Below are 17,772 nucleotides of genomic sequence, written 5' to 3' on the forward strand. Positions count from 1 at the left end.
AAATTATTTAACACTGTTCTTAGTTCAGGCCGCTTTCCTGACATCTGGAGCCGAGGACTCATTACTCCTATTCACAAGAGTGGAGACAAATCGGACCCTAATAATTTCAGAGGCATTTGTGTGAGCAGTAATCTGGGGAAGTTATTTAGCAGTATTTTAAACCACAGAATGGAAAACTTCCTTAACGAGCACAATGTTCTGAGCCCGAGTCAGATTGGCTTCCTTCCAAATCACAGAACGACTGACCACATTTGCACCCTAATCAATAAACATGTAAAACAGACCCAAAATTGGAAAAATATTTGCATGCTTTGTCGATTTCAAAAAAGCATTTGATTCTATCTGGTACAACAGGCTATATTATAAGATTTTACAAAATGATGTAGGGGGTAACGTTTTTGACATTATAAAATCAGTGTATTCAAACAACAAATGTGCAATCCGAATCGGCAACAAACATACAGAATTATTCACCCAGAAAAGAGGAGTGCAGCAGGGCTGAGCAATCCAGAGTGATTTTCTGAGCCCTTTTCCTCACTCTGGATGTATACAGTTCATGAAGGGTGGGCAGGGGAACACCAATAATCCTTTCAGAAGTCCCAACCGTTCTCTGTGGTCTTCTCATGATTTTGTAGCTGAACCAAACCAGACAGTTATTCAAGTGCACAGGACAGACTCAATGATGACTGAGTAGAACTTTTCAGCAGATAGACAGACAGAGCAAAAATAAATAACTCCATAAACAATTTTTGTCATCACTTTTTTATTTTATTAACCCAAGAAAGCATGACATTGTGCACTGCAATATCATTATTCAGCACTTGGATGGCTACAATGTATTTTAAATCAATAAAAAACAAGAGCATTATAAATTAATTATCTGTTTTAACTCATTTGCGCAGGTGCTGAACAAATGTATCTGTGTTCGGATCCATCGATGCAGCTTTTAGGAATCCATATCTTCTGGCTCTGAGCTAAAACACAGCGGGCAGCAGAGCTGGGGTGCTCCGCGTCATCCTTCCTGAGTTTGGAAAACCTCAGCTTTTTGCCATCCGTCCACGACCACTGTTTTGGACCGCCAGTGAGCCCTGCACAGATCACACCAGTATGCTAATACACTGGACACGACACATTCAGGACTATGGTGGTTCCTAAAAAAATTACATTTCATTTGCTTACCAATCCAGAAAGACTGCTTTCCAGCAAACTTCCACATCCACTTCATATCGCTCTTGGAGTGGATACTAACCAATTCACTCTCAAGCCTAAATTTTGAATCATAGCATTATTATTCATAAGTTATATGTAGTATGAATGCATGGATGTACATGTTTCTCTAACATAAAAGACGTGTAACATACAGCATGCAAGCATGTTGTGCGCTGCTCCAGCTAGCAATACCAGGTCCCAAAATATAGCAGTTCCTCCGGTAGTGAGACCAGCCATTAGGACAGCCAATACTAACAGACTTCTGAGACTTTAAAAAAAGAGGGAAGAAATTATAAAATGAAAGCTCATTATATTATAAATGACCATTTAAGAAAGCGTTAAGGAAGCTTAGATGTTCTCTTTTTGAACTATACTGTAAATACACAACAGCTCACTCAACAGTGTAGGGCTAAGATATTATACCTTGTGTTGTTGTACCCCTGTATCCATTATAAAAGAGGCTGAATCACGCTGGGGGGGAGCTTCTACTGATTCAGCGTCAGCAGAGTAACCAGGCCAGCTCCAGATGGGAGTGATCTCCAGTTCAGAGTGGACACGAGGGGCTGGGGCCTGTTCCTCCACTCTCACTGGAATCAGTCCATGAAACTAATGGATGACAGAGTGAAGACACAGTGAACGCCAGCACATAGCACTTTCTGATGCACAATAACAGAAATGAAAAAAACTAAACAAAAAACACTGAATTAATAAACAAATCATTACTATTCTGAATAACACTGTCTGAAACCAATAAATAAATATGAATTAATAAATTACACTTATTAACAACAACAATTAAATACTATTAATACCAATGAATAAAAAAAATAAATAAGAGACATAAAAAGTAATGAAACTAAAATGACACAAATAAACAAATAGTAGTAAAATAATAATAATACAAAATAAGGATGATACCACTAAATACATAATACAACCAGTAAATAAACAAATAAATAAAACTAATACAAAAAAATAGCACCACTGAATAAACACTTCTAGTATTTGAAAATAAATGTTATTAATAAAAAAAGAATACCACTAAATAAAAGCAGATAATACCAGTACTACCAAATAAACAATACAACCAACAAATAAACAAAAATCATACTAAATAAATAACAGTACTGTAACGATATCAATACTCCATATACATCGGGAAGAAGGAGGCGGGAACCGGCGCACAATCAAAACTATTTTAATATTGAAAAATAAACACAAACTAGCGCACCAGCCCCTCACGGCCGACTGGTGCGCATAAATAAAAAGCAAAAATAAAATAATGTCCCAGGCCTGGTCCTCTCTCGTCCTTCACGGGCGTCGCTCCAGTTTTATATCCTTCCATCCCCTACGTGGGACTCGAGACAGGTGGTGGGGCGCAGGTGCAGCTCATCTCCAATCACTACACCTGGCCTCACTCCTCGTGCCCACGTCTCTCGGCCCCGCCCCACTCGTCACATACCCCCATCGCCCCTCGCAGGCCGGGGGGGGTACCCTCGAGACTGCGCTCTACTCCACCCCCCCCCCCCCTTCCCTCCGGGGGGGCCGCTCACGGGGACCTGCAGGAACCCGGGGGTAGGACAGACGAGGCGAGAGAAAAGGAGATGGAAGGAGGAGCGACAGGGACGAGAGAGGAAAAAAAAAAAAAAACGGTTCCCAGACGCACTGCTGCTCGGCCCTCCACCAGCTGGGTGATCTCCTCCGCGGTGCCTGGCGGTGGCACTGGACGGCCCTCGGCGGACGGCACGACACTCCTCCGCCGCCCGGTGGACGGCGACGGCTCCTCCGGTTTTGGGCAGCCGGCAGGAGTCCCCCGTTCCCTGCCCCTCCGGATTCCGTCACGGAGGCAGCAGGCTCCGGCCCCCTGGCGAACGGCGCCGACTCCTCCGCTCCCTCACGGACGGCAGCCGCCCCTCCATATCGTGGGCGGCCGGCAGCGAGCTCGCCCGTCCCCGGCAACTCGCTCCAGCCCACCGCCTCGAGCGTCCATGGCGGCACACTCATCGCCTGCTCGAGGGCACCGCGGATTCACCACAGCGGCGAGGGATCTTCAGCAGCGCGTCCCTCCTTCTCCCGGGCTTCGGCACCACTGTAACGAGATTAATACTCCATATCATCGGGAAGAAGGAGGCGGGAACCGGCGCACAATCAAACCATTTAATAATTAAAAAATAAACACAAAACAGCGCATCAGCCCCTCACGGACGACTGATGCGCGCAAATAAAAAGCAAAACATAAAATAATGTCCCAGGCCTGGTCCTCTCTCGTCCTTCACGGGCGTCGCTCCAGTTTTATATCCTTCCATCCCCTACGTGGGACTCGAGACAGGTGGTGGGGCAGGTGCAGCTCATCTCCAATCACTACACCTGGCCTCACTCCTCGTGCCCACGTCTCTCGGCCCCGCCCCACTCGTCACAAGTACTAAATAAATACTTCTTATACTAATACATGAGTATTACTAATAAACAAATAACATGATTAAATAAATACTACCACTAAATAAATATTACTGGTAAATGAATAATATTGCAATCAATAAATACTAAGGAATAAATAACAACAAAACAACTAAGAAATTAAATAAATAAATATCACTAATAAACTTAATACTACAACAAACAAATACTACAAATAAATAAATAACAGTAATACTAAATAAATAACACTAACAAACAAACAAGGCCACTAACCAAACAAACAAAACAAAACAAAACAAAAATCTAAATTACTTTCACAACAAACAAAAACACTAAATAAATACCCTCCAAACTCTTTCTTGGTTTCTGTTGTCCACCTCTGACAGATGTGCCTAAAGCCACAAACAGATGATAAGAATAACAACTTCTACTATTATTTTTAATACTAGATAAAGTAAATGTTGTAGCTGAGGTGACCTGGTTCACTCTGTGCCTGTTTCTACCCAGAATCCTCCGCTGTCTCTGGCCCAGACTGTGCAAGATCTCCTGGTCCTGATGTTCTCCATCGCTGTAATGGCTGAAGTGTGTGCGATATGGGACGTCCCCTCTTGGGGGATAGTTCTCCCAAAGGATTCCTGTTCTTGGGTCTGGAGTGTATTCCTCAAGTAAGGGCGGTTCAGGCTCTGGGACGTGTGGTGGGCTTCGGAAAGGATGTTGCCTCTCATCTCCTTCAACAATAAGCTCATCTGGATGACACCTGCCTGGAAGACAGAAATATTCTCAGTTTATATAGAAAGAGCAGAATGTGGGTATGGAGAACTTCTTTCTACCATTTCTAGGATCCACAATCTCAACTGTGGCTTTGTTCCTCTGTCCCAGAACGGCATTTTTGGGGGTCTTCAGAACTACATCAAATTTCTCATGGTTCTCTTCTAGTCCGTCATCTTTGAGGTGAATGTTCCACATTTTGACATTTACACCTAAAAACAAAGACAGAACACAGACTGAGCAAGATAAAAAGAGTCAAGGTTGATGGAAAAGTTGAGGTTTGATGTGATAAGTAGCACCTGGATCAAACTGTATAAGGTTGGCAGAACTGTGAGTGAAGTCTTTCCCCACTTTGGCTGTTCCTTCTTCCACCTGTAAGATAAAATGATTCAATCATCTAAAACTTGCTCTGTGCACGATAGTAAGATGAGCAGATATAGTTAAGCGCACCTGTATGCCGATGTACGCCGGATCTTTGCTGTTCCCACTGCGCACCACCTGCACAGCTAGAGCTCCTGCGTTCTCACAAACACGATAACAGGAAGCTGACAGCTCCACACGAGACCACCTGAACTCCATCCTGTGTTGGCAGTCGAAAAAGCCAAGAATCACTTTGGGTCTGAAAAGATTTGGTCTAGAATTGAGATCGATTTCAGATGATATCTGGAAATGTGGAATGCCAGCTGTCAACTTACACCAAAGAAAATAATAAAATAAGTTATGTTTAATACCAAAGATTTGTCTGTATTGTAATTTGTATTTTTATTTTAATATTTGATTATTATTATTTTTTTTATATATTACTGTATTGCATTTTTTATATATATTTCAGATTTTTATTTTTAATAAAAACACTGAGCAGTTTTAATGATTGAATTCTTAATCATTTTCAACTCTAGACCATTTTACACACAAACACACACACACACACACACACTTAAAATATCTTTTTTGTAACAATTGTAATTTATATATTTTTTAAATATTTTTATATAATGTCTTTTATTTCAGTATTTTAAATATTTATGATTTATTATTTTATTAAAATGCTAATAATTTTGCTAAATCAAATGTCTAACAAAAATATTAATTGCACATATATACATATATATATATATATACGTTTTATTTGAGATATTTGTGCTTATATTATTTAATATTTTTCTTATTCTATTACATTATTGTATATCTGTAGTATATCAAATACCATGTATTTATTATTTTATACCAGTGCTATGATTATATAACCCACACACACACACACACACACACACACACACACACTTCCCAGATAGCATACATATCCGGGCCTCATCTGGGCCAACTATGGCACATCTGGCTCAGTTCTGGCAGCGGCAAAGGTTATATGGGCCATCTCTGGCCCACACACATCAAGCCGGTTTTAGTTTGAGTTGCGGCATGCTGTTTATGGGCCAGATCTGGCCCGTGTGCGACAAACCGGCTTTAATTTGAGTCGTGGCTTGCTGTGTGTGGGCCAGATCTGGCCCGTGTGTGACAAACAGGCTTTAATTTGAGTCGTGGCTTGCTGTGTGTGGGCCAGATCTGGCCCGTGTGTGACAAACAGGCTTTAATTTGAGTCGTGGCTTGCTGTGTGTGGGCCAGATCTGGCCCGTGTGTGACAAACCGGCTTTAATTTGAGTCGTGACTTGCTGTGTGTGGGCCAGATCTGGCCTGTGTGTGGGCCAGATCTGGCCCGTGTGCGACAAACCGGCTTTATTTTGAGTCGTGGCTTGCTGTGTGTGGGCCAGATTTGGCCCATGTGTGACAAACCGGTTTTAGGTTGAGTTATGGCTTGTTGTATGTGGGCCAGATATGGCCTATACCAGGTGACCAGATGTGCCATTTCCTGAAGACACGTCCTGGCAGATAACCTTACTTTACCAGTCAGTAGTTCTAAAATTATTTTGAGTACTGGACGCCCATAATATTTCAGGACACGTAATATAAATACATACACACATTTATTTGACCTACACGGACCTGTTATGAAGCAGCAATGTTATTTGATTTTTTTACATTTTTGTACCATGTCCTCTGGTGTGACACCATGTCCTTTGAACTTTTTCGGAACCACTAAAAATGTTTTATGCTTTGTTGTGCATTAATATGACACCCCTAAATTATATATATTTTTTTTTATTAAAAAGTGCATGTTAAGCTACATAATCCTAGAAAGTTTTGCAAATGTGCCTTGCTTGCCACTAATGACAGGTTAGCTTGGATTAGCAAGGTCATTAATTGACAGAAAAGGCTGAAACGTCCTTTGGTGTGATAAAAAAAAAAAAAAAAGTCCTCCATTTTGACACCTGTACTGTCACACCACAGGACAAAGTTTCATTAAAAATCATTTTAAATAATTAAATAATATTTGTTTAACTCCTTTTTTATACTTTTAAATGCAATAATTACATTCATTAAATTAAGCTCTAATCATCAAAAGAAATCAAAATAAATTATGAATCTTTAGAATATATGACAATTTCACTTTTTAATAAAAAAAGTTACAAAAAATGAACTTTTTTTCATGATATTCACATTTCTTCAAGATGCACCTTATACACACACACACACACACACACATATATATATATATATATATATATATATATATATATATATATATATATATATACACACAGGCATACATACATATATGAGTGTTCGTAAAAGCAACAATACAAAATCTTAAACTATAAAAGTGCCACTTTGTCCCACTATTATGTGCAGGCCTGGCATTTTGCACTAGGCTATAGAACTACAAAATGAATTTTAAATTACCAAAATCATGATTGAATGATATTTTTAATTATGTAGTGATCTAATTCTATCCACCAAGCAATTGTATGTGAATGCGTGAGACTTTATGGTCATGGTTATAGGGAAATAACAAGAAGAACAAAGTGCAGTAAACGGTAAAAACTGTTTGCACTACAAACCAGTTCGTTCATAATTAAGACAATACATTAAAAATAACATGGTAAGATACAGCAGTTTGCAACAGTAAACAGCAAAACAAGCTGTTTGTACAGCTAATATAGCTGGAATGACACCGAAAGCCAGACACATTACATTTACAAATGGCCGCGCCCCCTCTTACAGAAAAAAAAAATAAGGCGCATATGTTTATTCATATGTTTATTAATGTAACGTAAGCGTGTGACTTTTAATTCGTGACGTCCTTTCATGGTCGTGCGCGCGGACCGGATGGAGTTGCCATGGAAACGGAGCGCAACACTGCAAATGTCACGAGGAAACACCCCGTTTCTCGCTGATTTCACTGTTTTCAGGTGAGTTAAGTCCATAAAATCACACAAATACTACTTATAACTGTTGTTGACACTTCTCTTACTTGTATTTGACTCGCTTCTGTTGTTTATTTACTTTATAGGAATGGTTTAATGTCTTCGAAAAAGTCCGTTAGCGTTTCTACCGTTTTCAGACGACGTATCGTCAGGTATGATAACTCTTTTGTGGTCTCATTTATGAAAGTTTGGGCTTTTAATCAAATCTTCATCTGTAGATGCTAGCTTTTGACTGTTTTGTTGGTAATCTTTCAATGGACGATTGGAAATTGCTTAATTTATTTAACCTTAACATTTACACTTTACTGTTTATCGATGACGTCACGTTATCAAGGAGCGCGAAAATTGGCAGAAAACTAAAGTTGTTTTGATCTTTTATGGTAAACAAAACTGAACTGCGATTTCTAGAGTGACAAAATAATCCTTCTACAACAGAAGGGAGTGTCCAAGATTTCAATATTTCTGAAGGGAGCTGCTGACAGAGATGTAGGAAGCGCTGAAAAGGTTAAGTAACCTAATATGCATTTTTTCACAACATATATCGCAATGAATCTGTTATTTTATTTATTTATTTTTTGCATCTCACCTGCTCTAGCTTGTTTCCATCTAATAAACCTGGAACTGCAGACTAAATATTGTTGGCTCTGTGTCAAATTGCTTGTTTTGTTCCTAGATTATTCAGTGCTGTTGGCCTGCTGCATCCAGCAGAGTCGGAGTGAACCTACTGTAAGACAACATCTCCAAGATGCTATTGACCACAAGACTAGTACAGTAAGTCAAACCTCAAATATACAGTACACTAGTGTTCAAAAGCTTGAAGTTGATACAATTTGTAATGATCTTCTGCTCACCACTGTAGTAATTATTTGATTAAAATATGTAAAAAGACTAATATTGTGATATATTATTACAATTTAAAATAGCTGTTTTCTATGTGAATACATTATAAACTAATTTATTCCTGTGATGTGCAGCTGTATTTTCAGCATCATTTCTCTAGTCTTCAGTGTTACATGGATCATTCAGAAATGCTGATTTGCTGCTCAAGAAACTTATTAACAGCGTTGAAACAGTTGTGCTGCATTTTTTTTGTGGAAACCGTGATGCATTTTATTTTTCAGGATTCACAGATGAATACAAAGTTCAAAAGACCTGCATTTATGCATTTAGCAGACACTTTTATCCAAAGCGACTTACAGTGCATTCAGGCTATCAATTTTTACATATCATGTGTTCCCGGGGAATCAAACCCCCAACCTTGCGCTTACTTGCTTGCTAGCGCAGTGCTCTACAAGTTGAGCTACAGGAACACTATTTGAAACAGATGATTTTGAACAATTTGATGCATGTAACACTAACATTAAAATGTTTAGAGTCTATGTAACAATGAATCCAACAAAAAACAATTTCAGCACATCTGTATTTTAACATTGATCATAATCAGAAATGTTTCTTGAGCAGTAAATCATCATATTAGAATGATTTCTGAAGATGTGTCACTGAAGACTAGAGTAATGATGCTGAAAATTCAGCTTTGATCAAAGGAATAAATGACATTTTAACATAATATTCACATAGAAAAGAGTTGTTTTGAATTGTAATAGTCACAGTGTTACTATTTTACTGTAATTTGATTCAATAAATGGAGCCGTGGTGAGCATAAGAGATTTTTTATAAAGGCATAAAATATCTTACAGACCCCAAACTCTTGAATGGTTGTGTAAATTACAGTTATGATGTTCCTCCCAGTTAAATTTTATTAAAATGTATTAAATGTGACTCTGGCATATGCAGTCCATTCTATAGAGACTGTGTTTGTTCCCCAAAAACAGACTACAAATAATATGTTTATTAAGGTATCTAGAAAAATTATTTCAGTTTAAACCTACTAGATTAAAAATAGTACTCAATGTACTCCATTGATGAAATAGTAAAAAGTGCACATTGCCTGAAATGATATGAACAGCAGCTATGCTAATCTTTCTCCCTTTGCCTTCCTGTTTCTGCAAATGTCCATCCCAGGGTTATTAGAAACTGCACAGCACAGGACTTGTGAGGACTTCAGATGATACCAGTACTCAAAAGACCTTAGATGATGGCAACTATAGATGGACATACAAACTACCGCCACTGCAAAAAAGGTAATGTTAATTTGAAAGAGCTGTGTCACAGTATCAAGGGCTCCCTTATCAGTTCTGCTTTCAGTACTGGAGAGTAAAAGATACATTTTTTTTGTTTGACGTTTTTTGTTTGATGTTTTTATTAGTACATATACGTTATCTTGCACATTTTATCTCTCCAACAGATTCTAATTTGAAAGAAGTTTATAATGCATGTTCGCTACTCCCAATTCAGAAGACTGAATCAGCCTGTGTATCTGAATGTTTCTCATACTCACTCCTCTCTGCCGCGTCTGAATTTGGGATTTTCCTTAGCTGTCAGTTATAAACGTCAAAATTACAAGAAATAAACGTTTGAAATATATCAGTCTGTGTGTAATGAATAAATATAATATACAAGTTTCACTTTTTGAATAGAATTAGTGAAATAAATCAACTTTTTGATGGTATTCTAATTATATGACCAGCACCTGTATATCATTGCTCTTTTGTTGATTTTGATTGCTTCCATTGTCCTCATTTGTAAGTTGCTTTGGATAAAAGTGTCTGCTAAATGTAAATGTAATGTTAATGTGTATTTAACTATATTTATAAATATTTATCTGTATTTTTATTTTGTAATAATGTAAATGTATTTGTTTTATATCTATACATGCAGTTGTATTCATGTATGTATATTTGTCAAATTTTTATATTTTAATAAAGCAGTTTAGACTACATGAGTGTTTTCTTTATTCTGGATGAATTACATATTCTTTTGTGTCTAGAAAGGGTTAATATGGGCCATATCTAACCCAGAAGTCAGCCACAACTGGGACGGATCTGGGCCACATCTCAGAAATGGCGTGGTTGACATCTGGGCCAGGTGTCGCCCATGCCATTTGTGAGATGCGGCATGGATCTGGTACAGTTGTGGCTGACTTCTGTCAGACAAAACTGGGCCAGATCTGGCCCAGATGTCACCCACACCATTTCTGAGATGTGGCCCAGATCTGGTTCAGTTGTGGCTGACATATGTCAGCCAGACTCAGGTTGAGTCATCGCCGTCATTCCGCGCGGTATGTGGGCCAGAAGAATATGGGAGATGTGGGCCAGAACTGGGCCACATGTCATTTGCTATCTGGGTTTCTATTTGCAGGCATATTTTTCACCCAACCAAAAGTCTGTGATACTAGGTAGGTTACGGAGTCTAAGTGAATAATTTTAGCTCAAAATGGCGGCCACTTTAAATTAAAATATATTTTTCTAATTTCAGAAATATAGTAATGATCCTATTAATTCCTCTTTTTTACAGTGGAAACAGTTATACTGTACATACACCTTTAACATTCAATAACTGCACTGTGTTAGTTCGGTCTGGAAATCTAAACAAATGATCCACAAATAAGGATTTATATGTATATACAGTACACTTCAGGAAGCATGGTGTTTCCTGCAGGATCTGTGACTTGGAACTCAAAGCTGTCTGCTGTCACTTCCATATCTGCAGGAATGACGTAGCGCACTGCTTTCTGCTCCAGATCCTTCTGGGTAAAGCGTCCTTTGATATAGGCACCTATAACAGGAAGAAAATTCATTATAATCTGGACACAACCTGCACATATTAGAAAGACGGTCGGGACCATCAGTGACCCATGCCCCTACCTGTGAGGACATTTTCAAGGTAACCGAAGTGTGGAGGCCTTGTGATGGTGAACTCCAGTGTGTCGTCAGGACTGTCCGGATCTGAGGCGCGCAGCTCTTTGGAGGTGACGTAGATGCCCTGTTTGCCGTCCTGAAGATTCTCCACAGTACTTGCAATCCCTTTGTTTACAATACTGGGTGGGGTCTTGTCCAGTATCTCTATCTATGAAGACATAAATTATGATATGTGAAGAGTAAAACTGCATTCATGCTGCAATACCACTAGAGGGAAGCATTACATACCAATAAATGAGAAAACATTCATTTCATAGCCATTGCAGTGTTTTTTTTTATTTATATACTGTATATTACATTCAAATTAATTGATTTTATTAACAGTATTAGAAAGTTTCTAAATGGAAATAAAAATAAAAATGTTATTGTTTTTAAAGTAATGTCAGATCACTCTAGTTTAAATCTTGTAAAAAGAGTTTTCCTTAGTTTTTAAATATAAATACATAGCCTTATTATTATTATTATTATTATTATTATTATTATTACATTTACTTTTTTATTTTTTTTAAGTACGTGCTTTCAGCAATCACACTTATTATTCCAATAAATATTTATAAGGTTTGTTTTTAAGTCAACTTTGTTTTTATTGTGGTCTTTTAATTTATTTATCTTTATTTATTTATTTTTCTTTACCTTTTTTTTCTTTACCTAAAATACCCAACATTTTTATAAGCCCCCCAAAAATATAATTATGCAGGGGGAAAAATGGCAAGATAAAACCACTGCTTATACAAATATTATAATTAATAAATTGTGTATATTTAAAACACTTAACCACATGTGACCCCCTCCTCCCTCAAAATAAAAAAATCCGTTTTGACATCTATAAAAAATACTCTTGTTTTGAAACAATTATAAGTAACTAATATATAAGTTTCCATTAGTTAACATGAACTAAGCAAGAACAATCCTTCTACAACATTTATTCATCTTAGTTCATGTTAATTTCAACACTTTTGCACTGTGAATTAGCATGAACTAACAATGAATAACTGTATTTTCATTAACATTAACAATATGAATAAATACAGTAATAAATGTATTGTTCCTGTTAATTAATACATTAACCAACATTAACTAATGGAACCTTATTCTAAAGTGTTACGGGTTTCCAAACTACAGCTATCAAAAACACATTATGACTTAAAATCTTTTCCTCATGTCACTATCCTTCTATATTTTATTTTAAAATAGTTCAGGTAAAACCGTATGAGGGGAGGTATAGACATTATTTATGACCACCCAGTGCCTCGGGGGTCACGTGTTTAGACAAGCAGATATTTTGGCTCAAGTTAGCGATGTGCGTCTTCAGCCCAGTGACAACAAAGTTTTCGGCTGATTCACCTGTTCTGGCGGGAGCGGTTTTCTCTCTCGGTAGCGCTAGCCAGCGCGTTTACCGCCTCGCCGACCGCTTCAGCGGAATATTTAATTGAGGCTCGTGCCTCGAGAGAACGACGCTATGACATGGTGAATGGCACCGGACCTGCAAGAGCACCTGGCCAGCAAAGCCTCTTCGTTAGCATGCAATTCAACAGGGAGTGCTTTGTTAACCCGTTGCTCTCCTGCTGTGCTCAGTGGTTTGTATGCAAGTCGTTTATTTGAGAGGTTAACTAGGCTAAACGAAGGATATAGTTTTCCTCACAGAAAAATCCTGACAGAAATTGCATAGCAAGCCGTGCCATATCGTTATCACAATAAAACGATGGTATAACGTGGCATTAGCTTCATAATTAGTTCATTATGATTTTAAAGTCTTTTAGAAATGGATATAGCACTACTTTGTGGCTTTTTTAAATCAATATTTGTTAGCTTTTAGGCTATCAATATGCTAGTGAATGCCCCTGAATCCAACTTGATGAGATATATGTTGCCCTGGACCACATTGGACATAATGGACAATTTTTTTTTTTTTTTTTTAATTTATTGAATAAGCTTTCAATTTATGTATGGTTTGTTAGAATAAGATAATATTTGGCTGAGATACAACTATAAAAAAAAAAAAAATCTGAATATTGAGAAAATCGCCTTTAAAGTTGTCTAAATTAAGTAAACTAAACTAGTTAAGTTAACTAAACAAAAATTGAGTTTAGATATATTTAAGGTAGGAAACTTACTAAATATATTTGAACATGATTTTTACTTAATATCCTAATAATTTTTGGCATAAAAGAAAAACAATCTTGACCCATGCAATTTTTGGCTATTGCTACAAATATCCAGTTATGCTTATGACTAGTTTTGTGGTCCAGGGTCACATATACATTTAAAATGAGTGATTTTTTTCTTCAGGAAAAATGGACTAAAAATATAGATGACTCATCCTGCACTACACACATTTTTGACCAGTCAGGTGCTCCCTAGAATGAGCATGCCCCTCCCCCTAATGCCACCTGTGATCACTATGATATTTGGAAGTAAACTAACTTTTTCTAACGGGTTGTCGTAAAAATCAGTGTATGAATTAGTAATTTTATAGGCATGTTGTAAATGTAACTGCTTATATTTGTGAATATTTCCCACTTTTCATGTTTATTGGCTGTGATGGATTGTTCTAATATCATAATCAGTCTACCTGTATGGTAAAAACAGCAGGTTCTCTCTTCAGCTGTCCATACTCCAAATAACCTGCATTAGTTCCATCAGTAGGCTGAAAGGTGAACCTGTCAATCTTGGCCCGTCCATTCAGATGATGGTAAGCTAGATCCATACTGTTGATGTCCAGTTGCGTGAAATGAGGCTTAGAGATGGGTAATCCTTTGAAGAGCAACTTTCCATATTGTGGGCTTTGAATAACGACATATGTGAGATTCTCCAGAGCAGTGTCTGGATCAGTCAGTTTCAGATCATCAGTGGAAATGGTCTTCATAGAGCCCTCTGTGAGCTCAAGGCCTTTGTTGATAGTCAGGGTTGGTGGGATACGGTCACTGTGTTCCACAGTGAAACGAATAGTACCGCTTCTGGATGCCACACCATTGGTAACAGCAAAGCTGCATGAGAGAACATATTAGCTATTAGTTACACATCAGTTATAATTATAATATATTTCATTATAGAAGACTGAACTGTTTTAACACTTTGTTTTCACTTTGGCCTAACACCCTTTAATTGTGGTAAAATCAGTGTAACACATGGTCTCTCATGCCTTATCGCTTTATTCTAAGGTCTTGTCAGTTTTACAGCATGTTCTGAGCTGCTATCCTCACCCAACACAGTTGATGTGTTGGAGCAGAAAGATGGGACAGGGAGGGGTGCGAGTGGAGCCGAGTCCCCATTCCACCCTCTGCCAAGCCAATCTGCCTCCCAACACATATTGCCCTGAAGCTGATAATTGCCAGCCATGGTAAACAACATGACTGCCACCTCGCACTAGACTCGCAACCAAACACGCAGGTCCACTCTTACAGCCAAACTGGTGCAACATCTGGCATTGCCATTGTCCCATATTTGCTCGGTAATTGTGCCCAGGGATCCCTGTCTCTGACTACATCTCTTAGAGCCATATAACCAATGCCAGGCTGAGTTATTACTCTCTTAATAATGGCCATTTATCATCAGCTGTCATGGCAGAGCAGAGGGGGACACAAGGCTCCCAGAAAAAAAAAGTCTCCCTGTCTCTTTTGGCCCCCGCTGTCGGCCTGGAGTTTGACACACAGGTGTTTGCTCAGGTGTCTCTCCTGATCAGAGACCGGCTGTCACATGCTGCCTCTTTTGCCTTGCATTAACACAAATTCAAAGCTGCAGATACACAAAACCATTTTAAACAATGAATCTGTTAGATCTTATAACCAAGTTTTTCCCCAATCTCTTGTGATTGTGTCGCAATTGCTCATTGAAAGTACTCGGGCCCCGCATGACTAACGCTGAAGTGTCCATTTGCTGTGATTGGACCCCATATCACCCCATGCTGTGCTGACTGAACACATTGGCACAGAGTGCTCCGTATCCTCTCCGAAGGGCCACTCGCCTCTCGTCAGGCTTGGCTCAGGAAGGTTTGTTTGCTCCCAGATGACCCAACTATGAAACCAAGCCAGAATTTTGGGTGTCAAAGATTCACACGAGAAAGACAGCACAGGTCAACTGTACGACCTGACGGAAGTCAGCCTGCTGCCAATTTGGCTGGAAACCCATGCAAACGAAGCAAAAATTATCCTTTTCATTTTGCCTGTCTCTTGCTTGTACATAATTTTCAATCTTGTATTGAAAATGCTGAGGTGTTGCCATCTGTGGGCTGGACTAAAACTGCACAATTTATATAATGTTATATATTATTAATTCAAATATATATAGTGCACGTTGATGTGGGTTTTAATGTAAAAAAAGTTGGATTTTGTCTTGACTGAATATAAACAGGCAGAAGCAAAATGGCATACATGCGAGTATAAATTAAGTCTATTTAATCTACAAAGAACAATAAGAACCACTGACCTGAAAGAATCTCGGTCAGCAAAACGGCTGTTGTCATGAGTGTAGCATACCCGGTTGGCAGCCACATCCATCTGGGAGAAGGAGAGCACTGGAACCCCTGGACTTTGGACCATGTGTAGGTGACCATATTCAGGTGGGACTGATACAGTGTATATGAGCTCATCTGGCTCGCTTCCACTGTCTGTGGCCATCAGAATGTCAGTGGTCAGAATGACTCTCTCTCCCTCCATCAAGGTCACAGGTTTAGTTATTAGAGCAATGTCACCTGTATGCGGTAAGAAGGTCAGTTGGATTGCCGAGGCATACAGTATATGCATGAATATATGTAAAGCTTTGAAGAATATAAACATGTTACTTATAAAGCAAATTATGTGCAAGTAAGCTTATTGATGTTGTGTTAGATTTGTTTGTGACAGCAGGGACAGTGCTGGGATCTAGGGCCGGGACTACAGATGTTTGGACCCAGCTCTGTTAATAATTCATGCTGGGCGTTTAAAGGTGGCTCATCCTCTGCAGCAGAACGTTCTCACCTCTGTTCCTCTAGGATAAGCCAGAGGACAATGGCTGCCATGCTTCCACGTTCACCCAACTGGCAAAGTCATTTTGGCCATAGGGAAAGCCATTGTTTTTAATTATACATGCACAGATTTAATCTGTCAACAGAGTTGTTTTTGTTGAACTTCGATTGAGGGAAAAACAAAAGCAGCAATCAGTCACTAAAAGCAAATTGGTCTGTCACTGTGCCAGTGCTATAATGTCGCTGGACAAATTTTGGATGGTAATAATCTGTCATTGATTCTGCTGAACTTCATAACCCTGGTGATTCAAGACTGAAAAATATAGTTTTTGCTACTTTTTTATAGTTCTTATATTTTGCTGACAATAAAACTTACCCTTTTGAACAGTGCGGACAGAGATGAAGAAACTGTGTGGAGGTGATGCGTTTTCCCCATCACTGAGAACAAAGTGAAACCTGTCATGGCCTTTGAAACCGCTAACTGTAGTGTGACTGTACCACAGGCGATTCATCTCCACATCCTCCTGGGTGAAATTCAGACCTGGACTCAGATCAATCCATCCAGCTTCTGTCTGCAAGGAAATCACAGAAAATCACATTATGACATACTCTTAAAAAAGGGGTGTCCAAACTTGGTCCTGCAGAGTTTAGCTCCAACCCTAGTTAAACACACCTGAATCAGCTAATCAATTTTTTTTTTTTGGGATGCAAGAAACTTACAGTACAGTATGTTACTCTAAAGAATGGATTACACACTGTCTTTTGCCCAGATCCGATCACACTAATGATTCCATTCCATGATTCCATTAAGTAAAAGGATATGTTTTGAACACTTTTGCTATTTTGAGCCAATTTTAGAACTGTTTCATTTGTCATCCATCTCCTGGCAATGAGGTGCATGTTTGTTTTGTTCAGGTGATTTGAAAGTCTGCTAGTGTGTGATCCTCCGTCATTTAGTTGATGACACCCAACTATTTATAAAGTCTGTTTTAAATGTTGTGTAGTTTATTCCAGCCTTAAGTAATAATGTAAAGGAATATCAGTTCTTGCTAACCTTGAGTTGAAGGAGGCCAAATCTGGGACCTGCATTGAGGATGTAAAGAATATGGTCGTTGTGAGAGTCACGATCCTCTGCCTCCAACACTACACTGGAGATGACTCTCTTCCCCAGGGCCTCGACCTCAATGCCTGCGTTTCTGAGAAAAAAGATTTAAATGCTTTGGCCACTAAAGGTACAGGTGCCAAGTCTGCATGCTAAAATCAAGAATCTTAAATAAATAAATACACAAACAGC

General features: G+C 38.7%; 1 protein-coding gene across 1 annotated transcript in view; it reads right to left on the reverse strand.

The window, feature by feature from the left end:
• Positions 1-746: 746 nt before the first annotated feature.
• The window catches only part of LOC113040109 (FRAS1-related extracellular matrix protein 1-like), a 30,221-nt gene continuing 13,195 nt past the window's right edge, over positions 747-17,772 (reverse strand). Inside the window, exons 23-37 of the mRNA XM_026198362.1 lie at positions 17,533-17,674; positions 16,855-17,050; positions 15,962-16,226; positions 14,109-14,523; positions 11,483-11,684; positions 11,249-11,393; positions 4,846-4,975; positions 4,695-4,767; positions 4,458-4,607; positions 4,105-4,388; positions 3,972-4,019; positions 1,633-1,815; positions 1,362-1,477; positions 1,180-1,265; positions 747-1,088 (exon numbers count right to left, since the gene is read on the reverse strand). Coding sequence (XP_026054147.1) covers positions 886-1,088; positions 1,180-1,265; positions 1,362-1,477; positions 1,633-1,815; positions 3,972-4,019; positions 4,105-4,388; positions 4,458-4,607; positions 4,695-4,767; positions 4,846-4,975; positions 11,249-11,393; positions 11,483-11,684; positions 14,109-14,523; positions 15,962-16,226; positions 16,855-17,050; positions 17,533-17,674 — 2,638 coding nt within the window. The 3' untranslated portion in view covers positions 747-885. The remainder of the gene's footprint in view (positions 1,089-1,179; positions 1,266-1,361; positions 1,478-1,632; positions 1,816-3,971; positions 4,020-4,104; positions 4,389-4,457; positions 4,608-4,694; positions 4,768-4,845; positions 4,976-11,248; positions 11,394-11,482; positions 11,685-14,108; positions 14,524-15,961; positions 16,227-16,854; positions 17,051-17,532; positions 17,675-17,772) is intronic.

The sequence above is a fragment of the Carassius auratus genome, chromosome 22 (assembly GCF_003368295.1).
Source record: "Carassius auratus strain Wakin chromosome 22, ASM336829v1, whole genome shotgun sequence".
Lineage (NCBI taxonomy): Eukaryota > Metazoa > Chordata > Actinopteri > Cypriniformes > Cyprinidae > Carassius > Carassius auratus.